Genomic DNA, 12,383 nt, shown 5'->3' with positions numbered 1-12,383 from the left:
CGCAGGCAAGGCAGGCACCTTACCTCCAGCGCCACCACCCGGCCCCTTTTATTCTTTTTTTTCCTCCTTGTTTCCTTTATTCTTTTTTTTCCTGATTTATTTTATTTTATTTTTTTAATTATAAATTTTTTTTTTTTTTTTTTGGTTTTTGGGCCACACCCTGTGACGCTCAGGGGTTACTCCTGGCTATGCGCTCAGAAGTTGCTCCTGGCTTCTTGGGGGACCATATGGGACGCCGGGGGATCGAACCGCGGTCCGTCCTAGGCTAGCGCAGGCAAGGCAGGCACCTTACCTCCAGCGCCACCACCCGGCCCCTAATAATAAATTTTTATTTTGACCATATTGGCTTACATATCTTTTACAGTAATATTTTAGGTACATATTAGCATAGAATCCATTTCCTTAATCTTAATTCTGTATAAATACTGAAAACTGAAGGAAGAATCAAATAATGGTATAGAGTGGACATACTCTATTAAAATTATTTTTTTAAATGATCTTTTATGACTTAAAAACCTCGCTAAACTCCCACTATGTATAAAAACACTTCAGTCTGGAGAGAGTGCTCAACAGTGGGCTGAGGTTATGCTTTGCACACAGGTGGCTTAGGTTTAGTTATATTGCACTTCATAAATCTCCCAGCATTGGGCTGGTGCCATAGTGCTGTAGGTAGGACATGTTCCCCTGAGCTCACCAGGAGTGATTCCTGAATACAGAGCCAGGTGTGGCCCAACACAAAAAGACACACACACACACACACATACACACATACACAAACACACACACACACAAAACTCAGCATTGCTGGTAGTGGCCCCCAGAAAAGAGTTACACACACAACACACACACACACACACAAACTTTAAGCATTGCTGGTAGTAGTGGCCCCCAGAAAAGAGTTACACACACACACACACACACACACACACACATACACACACACACACACAACCTTTAAGCATTGCTGGTAGTGGCCCCCAGAAAAGAGTTACACACACACACTCACTAAGCATTACTGGTAGTGGCCTGCAGAAAGAGTTGGGATTAGTCCTCAAACACCTCTTCCAGATGTGGTCTTGAATCAAAAAAGATACAAAGATAACTCCAAGGTGAAGAGTGCATACTTGTCATCTATAATGCCCGGGTTTTGGAGGTTAATATCAGTTGATCTTTGACCCTGCTCTGGCTCAGGTGTAGCCATGGTTGTCCCTAGCACTACCAGGTCAACTGAACAGTATGCTTCATCATGCCCCATATCGCCAAGTATTACCAGAAATGTAAGTGGCCCTCATGCTCCTGAGCATTGTAGAGGAGTTACCCACAGAAACAAATAGAATAATTTTAGGTAACTTAAATATTTTAAATTTTATAGGCGCTTTCAAAGTGTGGGGCCAAGGAGAGATTCAAAAAGCTAGAGGGGACCTCTAGCATGTAGAAGACCTTCATTGTATTCCTGTTGCCCATATTTCCCCACCACTACCAAGATTAGCCCTCAGAAACTTATGGGTTTAGTCCAAAAAGCTTTAAAACTTTGAAAGTTGTTTTTTATTGAAGTTTTTGTGCAGTGCAATCCAAGTAATTTTTTATAATTTGTTCGTTTCTGAAAATTTTCAATTAAGTATGGGGAAATAAAATTCCTGATGGAGTCTTGGTAAAAATATTTTTATTAATTCAGAAGACATGTTCTATAAAAAATAGCAGGATTATTAGGATCCCTATATATTTGACATATTGTAGTATATATATTTTTAGCTTCGTTTTGATATTTGGAGTTTATAGAACTACTCATATTATCTGTGGTTGAAGTATCACTAGCTCAGTAACATTTATCATACTAGAAAATTCTTAGCAGAGTAATTTATTTAGTAAAGAGGTTTAACCAATATTAATGTTTAATAGACATACTATCCTCAGGGACTTCCCTGGGGAAATGTGTTTTAGCAATTAAGCTGACTGGAGACTGGGAGACAAGAGTTAGAACATGATGGTATATATTGTTGGAGTACATGTTTGCTATTTGTTGCTTTTACTCAGCCTATGCAAGCAAAAATAGAGACAATTGTGTGTTGTGTATGTAAATATTTTATGGGATTATTATGTTACTGACCCTACCCTGAATGGATGATTGTGCCCTACCCGAGGGTGTGACCTGGCATTCTGCACCCTCCCTAGGGTGGTACCTGATTCTGCTCCCACCGTTGGGTGGTATCTGATCCCACTATTGGGATTCTAGGGGATAAAAACAAGGGTCTGTGGAAGGCAAGAGGCTTTTGGCTGGAACTTATGCTGAGTCTTTGGACTTCAGTCTTGTCCACCAAATAAAACTAATATTTCTACAAGCCTGACTGTCTGCGAGCTGTTTACCTGCCATTTCACCTCAGAACTGTTGGCTGAACAGGGTGGCAGATGCTGCTCCAAGCTGGAGGGGAAAGACCTCATCCTCCCTCCCTCCATAAGTCAACCTTTTCAGGGGCTGACTTGCAACAATTGTGTAGAGATGCATACCTGTAACTAATATGTCTTCTGGCCTTCAAATTTTTGCTACCGGGGCAGGAGCAATAAGTAGCACAGTGGTAGGACATTGTGCCTTGCAAGAATCCAATATGGGGGGCCGGGAAGGTGGCGCTAGAGGTAAGGTGTCTGCCTTACAAGCGCTAGCATAGGGCGGACCGCGGTTCGATCCCCCGGCGTCCCATATGGTCTCCCCAAGCCAGGGGCGATTTCTGAGCTCATAGCCAGGAGTAACCCCTGAGCGTCAAACGGGTGTGGCCCAAAAACCAAAAAAAAAAAAAAAAAAAAAAAAAAAAGAATCCAATATGGACAGAACTCGGCTCAATTCCCGGCATCCCATATAGTCCCCTGAGCCTGCCAGGAGCGATTTCTGAGCGCAGAGTCAGAAGTAACCCCTGAACATAGCTGGGTGTGGCCCACCCCCCCAAAAAAAAACCCAAATTGTTTGCTACCTCATAATGCTTTGGCTTCCTATCCCATTCCTTAGCTAGTCAAATATTTGTCAAGTTAAAGCTTAATTTGATATTTATGCACACTGTATTTAATAAAAACTCCTTCCTTTAAAAGCATGTGCTCTGGGGCCAGAGCAGTGGCGCAAGCGGTAAGGCGTCTGCCTTGCCTGAGTTAGCCTAGGACGAACCTCGGTCTGATCTCCCAGTGTCCCATATGGTCCCCCAAGCCAGGAGCAATTTCTGAGCACATAGCCAGGAATAACCCCTGAGCATCACCGGGTGTGGTCCCCCCCCTTAATTAAAAAAAAAAATAAATAAATGCATGTGCTCCAACTTGGAGTATTTTCCGGGCCCTATGTTTGTCTTCTTAAATTATAAGCCTAGTGTTTTACCATGGAATGATCTTATGGTTAATATGATTGTTGATATTAGTCATTTAATTTTCAATAAACAGGATCGTGTGGGTGGACGAGTAGCTACATTCAGAAAAGGAAATTATGTAGCTGACCTTGGAGCTATGGTAGTAACAGGCCTTGGTAAGTAATTGCTTGTTGTATAATTATATGATTGTAATACAAAAGATTGTTTACCTTTTATTTTCATTAATTTGTTTTGGTTTTTGGATCACACTGAGGAGTGACCCCAGGGGCGCTACTCTTAAAGTTTCTGGAGTTGCTTCTGGCAGTATTCAGAGGACCATGCGTTCCTGGGTATCACACCAAAGCTTCCAAATAGAAAGCATTCGTTCCAGTCTTTTTGGACCATCTTCCTAGCCTTAACCTTACATTTTAAATCTAGACTTACAACTTTAAAATATATTGATTTAAGATTTAAGATGCAGTTCTTACCATTGGAGAGGAAGTTGGCAGATAATCTTTCTAAGAGCATAATATTAGCATATTAAAAATGTAAATTATGCATGTTTGATCTAACAGATTCCAGGAAATTATCCTAGGAAAATAAAGAAGTGGATCATTTTGTATTTAGAGCATTTTTAATGTAGCTTAATGGAACATTAGAAATCATATGTACAGGGACCAGAGAGATAGTTCAGCTGATAGAGCACTTGCCTTGCACAAAGCCAACCCCGGTTCAATCCACAGCATCACTCCTGAATTCTACCAGGAGTGATTCCTGAATGCAGCAGAGCCAGGAGGAACCCCTGAGCATTGCCAGGTGTGTAGACTCAAAACAAAAAACAAAAAACATATACATATAATAACATATACAGTTAATAAAAATTATATAGTTCCATATTCATGTGGAATTATATCCACTATTTATTGTGAAATTAAAAAATTATAAAGCAATATAGGTGTTGCATTTATTTTCTGCATGTATAATATGAACATATTTGCGAGGACTAGTAATAAAATAGTAGCCAGTTTGTGGAATTATAGGTAAATTACTTATTTTGCATTTTATTTCACATTGAATATTTATATGTATAATTCATATACACTAAGCTTTGAATATTTTAAATTTTGAGTCAAAATAATTTGCTGTGATATTTTAAAATAGGAATGGTGGTTTTAATTGTTTTGAGTTTCTTATAGGAGGGAATCCCATGGCTGTGGTCAGCAAACAAGTAAACATGGAGTTGGCTAAAATCAAGCAGAAATGCCCTCTATATGAAGCCAATGGACAAGCTGTAAGTTGAAGACAAAGAGAGCTCTAAAACATTTTTAGTTCAGTTCAAAACAATTTTGGGGGAGTGGATAGATGAATGTACACATAAATAGAAATATGAACTGGGAGCAGAAATGTTGTGACTTTTTCTGATTTTTTTTTATCTCTGAACTAAAAAGAGTGATCATAATACTTAGGTGCAAATTTACATGCCTGCTTAGGCATTTCCTTTAAGACATTTAATGAAGGAGGAGCTGAACTTTTATTTGGATTTGGCTATGGCCATTTACTCCAAGAGAGCTGTGAAACTGACACCTTCATTCCTTGGTATTGTGCTTCTATGTCCTTCTTGTACTCTATATGACTTTTTGAATTTTGTATGTAGAATCAAGTTTGATGAATGAAAAGCAAAGTGATACTAGCCAGGGGCTTAGATAGGTCATAGGATTATTGACCAGAACACATAGGGGCTTTTTGTATTTACAGTATGGCAGTAACATGGAAGTGAGGCTTTTTGTTATTGAGCCATACCTGATGGTGCTCATGGTTGATTCTGGCAGTGATTATGTACCAGGGATTGAACCCTGTCTCCTGCACATAAAACACCGGTCTTTTGAGCTATCTACATTGGCCCCTGAAGTGATGTTTGGTGTGAGAGAGGGATAGGGACATAAATACATAATAATAGGCTTAGACAATAGAGGTCTGATTTTATTATTATTATTATTATTATTATTATTATTATTTATTTGGTTTTGGGGTCATACCTGGCAGTGTTCAGGGCTTACTTCTAGCTTTGCACTCAGGAATTGCTCCTGATAGACTCAGGGAAATCACTCATGGAATGCTGAATCTGGGTTGGATGCATACAAAGCAAATGCCCTTATCCATGTATTATTATTCCAGCTCTAAAGTACTGATTGTTAGGGGTGGTGAAAATATAAAATTTTCTAGACAGTTTAAGTTAAACTTCCCTGCTAGATCAGAGTAAAATAACTTATGGTTCATAGAATATAAGCATATTGTGTTTTTTTGTTTGTTTTTGGGCCACACCTAGATCTTGGGGGCTACTCCTGGCTCTATGCTCAGAAATCGCTCCTGGCAGGCTCAGTGGACCATATGGGATGCTGGGATTCGAACCACCGTCCTTCTGCATGCAAGGCAAACGCCCTACCTTCATGTTATCTCTCTGGCCCCGTATATTATATTTTTTAATATTTAAATAAGGAAAATTTCTTTTTTTTTTTGGTTTTTGGGCCACACCCGGTAACGCTCAGGGGTTACTCCTGGCTATGTGCTCAGAAGTTGCTCCTGGCTTGGGGGACCATATGGGACACCGGGGGATCGAACCGCGGTCCGTCCAAGGCTAGCACTGGCAAGGCAGGCACCTTACCTTTAGCGCCACCGCCCGGCCCCAAAATTTCTTTTTTTACTGACAGTTTATTGTTGAAAGTGAATAGAATCTTAGCTTGAATTTTGTGTTAGCTATTGGATGTCCTTTTCTATTCCTATCTGCCTTTAGGTTTATGAAGATAAACTTTTCAGAGTATGCTTTTTATTACTCTTATTGTTCTATACCAAAATGTCAGGACTTGCCATTTGAGACTCCAGAGTCTTGTGAAACTTGTACACAAGTAATTTATTTTGGAGGGGTGGGGGCCACACCTGGCAGTGCTTAGAGGTTACTCCTGGATTTGTGCTGAGGGATCACTCCTGGCAGACTCGGGGGATGATTTGGAGTGCTAGGGTTCGAACCCTGGTTAGCCATCTGCAAGGCAAGCAGCACCTTACCCACTGTACTATCTTTCTGGTTCCACAATAATTTTTTGCTCCAATTTTTTATGAGGATCCTCCCCAGTGGTGCTCTGGGAGGCCAGAGGCCATCTGGGGGCAATCAGGGATACATAGCTGGAGTATGGGGAATGTGAAAGAATCAACTTGGGGCCTTATGTACTTTTTCGAGTTATTTCCATAGCCTAACTCAAGTTATGGGTGTTTTAGGGGTTTTTGTTTGTTTGTTTGCTTGCTTTTTAGTTTTGTTTTGTTTTGTTTTGTTTTTTTTTTGGTTTTTGGGCCACACCCGGTAACGCTCAGGGGTTACTCCTGGCTATGTGCTCAGAAGTTGCTCCTGGCTTGGGGGACCATATGGGACACCGGGGGATCGAACCGCGGTCCGTCCAAGGTTAGCGCAGGCAAGGCAGGCACCTTACCTTTAGCGCCACTGCCTGGCCCCAGTTTTGTTTTGTTTTAATGAAAAATTTCAGTAACCAAAGTAGAATAATATAATGGACTTTTTATTTTTTTCACAAGTATTGTTTCATCTAGTCATCCAGAATGAGTTTTTTGGTTTTTTTTTTTTTTTTATTTTTGGAAACAAATTACAGTAAATGAATGTTTTTTAAGCATTGGCCACATCAGATATTGTTCTCAGGACATGAAGAATTTAAGCTTTCAAGGGACTTTTAGTGAATTCAAGCTATCTGTAAACTGCAGTATCAGGAATAATATATGACATTAAAATATAATATTTTCCTCCCAGAAATCCCACCTCCCCCCAAAAACTAACTATATATATATAAGTTATACCAGAAATACAGATTTAATACAGCTGTACTAAACTCTAGAGAGAGTTAATAACTATGGAAAAACTCAGGGATAGTTTTGGAAGAAGTTAGAGCAAGAGTGAGGAGAGCTTTGGGTGTAAGGAGAACATTTTTGAAAGTGATTTAATACTTGAGCATGTAGAAAGGCCTTGGAACAGAAGGTTTAAATCTAGGGTGACTGAAGAAGGATAAGGTTATACTGATGTTAGCATAATGGTAAAACTAAAAGTTAGGGTGTAAGATCTTGCTTCTAGAACAATTGTTAAACTGGGACATTAGAGCAGTGCTATTTTTAGTTTTAGTTTTTGGTGAGGGGTGTGGGAGGTCACCACAGCTGGTGATGCTTAAGGCTTACTCCTGACTGCACTCAAGGATCACTTTTAGCAGCGTTTGGGGGACCATGTGAGATGCTAGGAATTGAATCCAGGTTGATTGCTTGCAAGATGAGCACCTTACTTTATTGAGCTATCATAGAACAGGGCTTCATAAGCGTTTTCCATTTGCGACCTTTTCCAGAAATGCATTGGATTCACTAGTAAGGAATTTGTTTGTTTGTTTGTTTTTTGGCCACACCTGGCAGTGCTCAGAGATTACTCCTGGCTTTGCACTCAGATTTTGCTTCTAGCAGGCTCTGGAGACCATATAGGATGCCGGGAATTGAATCCAGTCTGTCCCTGGTCATGTGTAAGGGAAATGCCCTATCACTGTGCTAACTCTCCAGCCCAAGCAGTAATGGATTTTTGATCACTGTATTTATAAACTTTGTAACTGTTAACAGATTTTTTGTGACCCTCACATTCAATTATATGGCCTCAGGTACCCTAGCTTATGACTCTGAAGAATCAAGAGCAGGGTAAGAGACATAACCAAATAAATATTTTAGGTAAATAGGCAGAAACAGAGAGCAGTAGATTTTCAACTCTTTTTTTTTGGGGGGGGGGTAGGGTGGGGGGTCACACCTGGCAGTACTCAGGGGTTACTCCTGGTTCTACGCTCAGAAAGCGTTCCTTGCAGGCTCGGGGGACCATATGGGATGCCGGGATTCGAACCACCGTCTTTCTGCATGCAAGACAAATGCCCTACCTCCAAGCTATCTCTCCGACCCCAGTTTTCAATCCTTTTGCACCTGTGAACAGAGTGTTGAAAACTACTCTCAATTAAATGGCTATAACTTTTGTGTGGACTACCAGGAAATTTCTTGGATCACCAGCAGTTCCTAAACTTGCATCAAAAATCATTGATGTATAATTTAATGGAGAGAGCAAGACCTCTGATGTTGGTATTATAGTCTTCATGAAGTAATGGGGTTCAGTGAAACTTTTTATTTTAAATATTTTGAATGTAGGGTATAGTTAGTCTTTAAGAATAAAAATAAAGGAAGGTTTCTTTTATAGTAAAGATATACAGATAGTTTCTCAGTTTAAGATGAACTTTAACCTACTTTAATGTACAGTATTATTCTTAAGACCTGCAACTACCCACTATTCCATGAGCATAGGAGATGAGATAGTTTTTGTGTCAGAATGTAAAAAAAAAAAAACACTTTATTTATTTATTTATTTATTTATTTATTTATTTATTTATTTATATTTTGGATTTTGGACCACACCTGGCGAAATTCAGGGCTTACTTCCTGCTCTGCACGAAGAAATCACTTCTGGTAGGCTTGGGGGACCACATGGGATGCCAGGGATCGAAACTGGGTTGGGCTCAAATAACAAATACCCTACTTATTGTGCCATTGCTCTGGCCCCCAAAACTACACGATTTAAATTGTTAGTTTAAGCGTTAATTTTTTATAGCAAGACTTTTCTCAGTTAAGGAAGTAGAGTTCTAATTCATATTAATTTATGTTTTGGTATGTTATTTTCTGAATTCCATCTCTTTGAATGCATAGTATTAAATAATTGTTAGGTGGCATCTAACTTCAGCATATATGTACATAGAAAAAACATTTTGTTTGTATTTTTCTTTTTTTTAACTTAATTTATTGATTGGTTTTTGGGTCACATCCAGCGGTGCTAAAGGGTTGCTCCTGGCCCTGCACTCAGAAATTGCCTCTGGCAAGCTGGGGGATCATATGGGATGCCAGGAATCAAACCAGGTCCCTCCCCAGGTTGGCCGCATGCAAGGCAAATGCCCTACCGCTGTGCTATCTCTCCGGCCCTGTTTGTATATTTTTCTTAGTGAAATTTGAATTTGTCTTTCAGGTTATCTACAGTAATTATTTGGTTCCCCAAGCTCACCAGGAATAATTCATGAGTGCAGAGCCATGAGTGGGTTACTCATAACTTGCAACTAACTGGATGTGAGCCAAACCCAATTCTCTCCCCAAAGAAAGAAGTCAGGTTAGCATGTCTTTTCTTGGGGCCGGAGAGGTAGCACAGCAGTAGGGTATTTGCCTTGCATGCAGCTGATCCAGGACCAACAATGGTTCGAATCCCGGCATTCCATATGGTCCCCCAATCCTGCCAGGAGTAACCCCTGAGTACCACCGGGTATGACCCAAAAACCAAAACTGAAACCAAAAACAACTATGCCTTTTCTTGTTTATATATTGTTTTTGGAATTTGTTTTGTGGTGCTTAGTGCTTACTCCTGGCTCTATGCTGGCAAATCATATGGGGTGCTGGAGATCAAACCTAGGTGGACCATACACAAGACAAGTGCCTTACCTGCTGTATTACTTGGCAATATGCTAACATTTCTCTTGTCTTTTCATTTCTAGTTCTATAGCTTCAAGTAAAAATACACAACTAGGCCCAGAGAGATAGCACAGCGGCCTTTGCCTTGCAAGCAGCCGATCCAGGACCAAAGGTGGTTGGTTCGAATCCCGGTGTCCCATATGGTCCTCTGTGCCTGCCAGGAGCTATTTCTGAGCAGACAGCCAGGAGTAGCCCCTGAGCACCGCAGGCTCAGGGGACCATATAGGATGCCGGGATTCAAACCACCGTCCTTCTGCATGCAAGGCAAACGCCTTATCACTGTGCTTTCTCTCCAGCCCCAATATAATTTACTCTTATATTTACTTTACTAACATGACTTAGTCAGTAGGTAGATCACTTTTTCATTTTCCTATTTTGCAGGGTCAGAATCTAAAGCTCAGACATACATTCGCCTAAAATAATTCTTATCAAGTTCTAGAACCAAAATCCATTGCTTGGTTTTCAAGCTAAAATTCCTGTACTTGTTCTTCTATACTTGGCTGATCTTTCAGGGAAAGTAGGGATTAGTGTTTACAACTTACCTGTTTGTGTGATTGATCAGCTGAATTAATGCCTCAAACTTTGCCAATAATTACTATAAGGAGTTGAAAAACTGCCCAAGAGTGAAACTGACTAAATCAATCATTTTTCTGTTAAAAAAAAATTACTGAATTGGGCTGGATCAATAGTACAGTGGATAAGGCATTTGCCTTGCATGTGGCTGACCAAGCATTCAACCCCTGACATCCCATATGGTCCCCTGAGCCTGCTAAGAGTAATTTCTTTTCTTTTCTTTTCTTTTCTTTTCTTTTCTTTTCTTTTCTTTTCTTTTCTTTTCTTTTCTTTTCTTTTCTTTTCTTTTCTTTTCCCTCCCCTCCCCTCCCCTCCCCTCCCCTCCTTTTCCCCTCCCTCCCTCTCCCTCCCCTCCTCTCCCCTTCCCTTTCCTTTCTTTTTTTTTTTTTTTTTTTTTTTTTTTTTGGTTTTTTGGGCCACACCCTGTGACGCTCAGGGGTTACTCCTGGCTATGTGCTCAGAAGTTGCTCCTGGCTTCTTGGGGGACCATATGGGACGCCGGGGGATCGAACCTCGGTCCGTCCTAGGCTAGCGCAGGCAAGGCAGGCACCTTACCTCCAGCGCCACCGCCTGGCCCCCCCTTTCCTTTCTTTTCCTTTCCTTTTTTTTTGGTTTTTGGGTCACACCCAGCAGTGCTCAGTCATTACTCCTGGCATTCGAACCACTGACCTTTTGCATGCAAGGCAAATGCTTTACCTCCATGCTATCTCTCCGGACCCTCCAGGAGTAATTTCTGAGCACAAAGTCAGGGATAACCCCCCTAAGTTGATGCGTGTGGCCCTAAAACTAAACAATTTAAAAAATAAAATAGATCACTGAATTAAGTGGTGTGTTTTCCATTTTTATGGATGAGCCTTAGCAGGAAAGAAAGTGGTTTGATAGTTCTTTTGCTAGTGAAAATTCTCTCATCCTGTATAAGGTCAGCAATTGACTTAAGCTTACAGACATATTTGTAATGCTTTCTTAAGAATATATCACCATACCCAGCTATTTTTGTGTTACAAGAAAGGAAATCATAGCAGTTCGTTATTACTTTATTTGTTTAAATCACAAGATTCCCTGAAAGATTTAACTTTTTCTGTTCTCTGGTCCTTAGGCAATTGGAATATTGGGCTTCTGTGTTTGTTTTGATGGTAGAAGCTTATTTTTTGGCTCTGGATGACTAGTAAGAGAGCTTCCCTTTGGGGTTCTAATGTGGGGCTATCCTTATAGTGTCTTTCAAACTTATACAAATAATCAGAGCTAATTTGGCAGCTGTCCTTAGGTTGATGATGGAGTCTTCCATTCATTATAAGATAGTGTTAAAATGAGCTTTAAATGGAGACTGTTGTGAAGCAGGGTACTTTTATTTGGGAAGTCATCAGGGAGGACACGGGAAACATGGATTGGTTGGGGAAATGGGGAAGTAATTAAATGTTTTTTGCATCTCCTGTACACCAGCCAGAACTCAAGGGTATTAGAGTCTGGTTTTGGTTTGGGCTGTTGGGTCAAGATATCTCAATTAAGTTCTTTCAGTGCTGGAATATTGTGTATTACAAGGTCTGTGGTCTCCTTTAGAGAGAAAGATGTTACTCAGTGAGATCCAGAGACTCACTGTGGAATTTTTTTCTTTTGAATGGTTCAACCCTTAAGAGGAAGAATGTTTTACAAGGAAGAGGGGAGGAGGAAGTCTCTCTTAAGAATGGGTAACTGGATATACTCACTACCCAGCATAACTCAAAAACTCTTAGCTTTTGTATTCATATCGAATTGTGTTTAGGTCTCTTTATTCTTTTGATAAAAGGCCTGTTGACCTTTTCTGCTTTATCTTCCTATGTGGAAACATCCTTAGTGTCTTTAAGGTAGCTTGCTTTTATCTTTTAAAGTCATAATTGTCCATTTATGCTTTTTGTGAATATGCTTTTTATGAAA

General features: G+C 40.2%; 1 protein-coding gene across 2 annotated transcripts in view; it reads left to right on the top strand.

The window, feature by feature from the left end:
• KDM1A (lysine demethylase 1A) overlaps positions 1 to 12,383 on the top strand; it is a 75,270-nt gene that overhangs the window by 42,488 nt on the left and 20,399 nt on the right. For both annotated transcript variants that reach the window (XM_049774678.1, XM_049774677.1), the window contains 2 exons: positions 3,418 to 3,499; positions 4,520 to 4,614. In XM_049774678.1, the coding sequence (XP_049630635.1) occupies positions 3,418 to 3,499; positions 4,520 to 4,614 (177 nt within the window). The remainder of the gene's footprint in view (positions 1 to 3,417; positions 3,500 to 4,519; positions 4,615 to 12,383) is intronic.

This window comes from Suncus etruscus, chromosome 6, assembly GCF_024139225.1.
Source record: "Suncus etruscus isolate mSunEtr1 chromosome 6, mSunEtr1.pri.cur, whole genome shotgun sequence".
Lineage (NCBI taxonomy): Eukaryota > Metazoa > Chordata > Mammalia > Eulipotyphla > Soricidae > Suncus > Suncus etruscus.
Note: the sequence above shows the minus strand (reverse complement) of the source record. Positions and strands in the feature narration are given on the sequence as shown.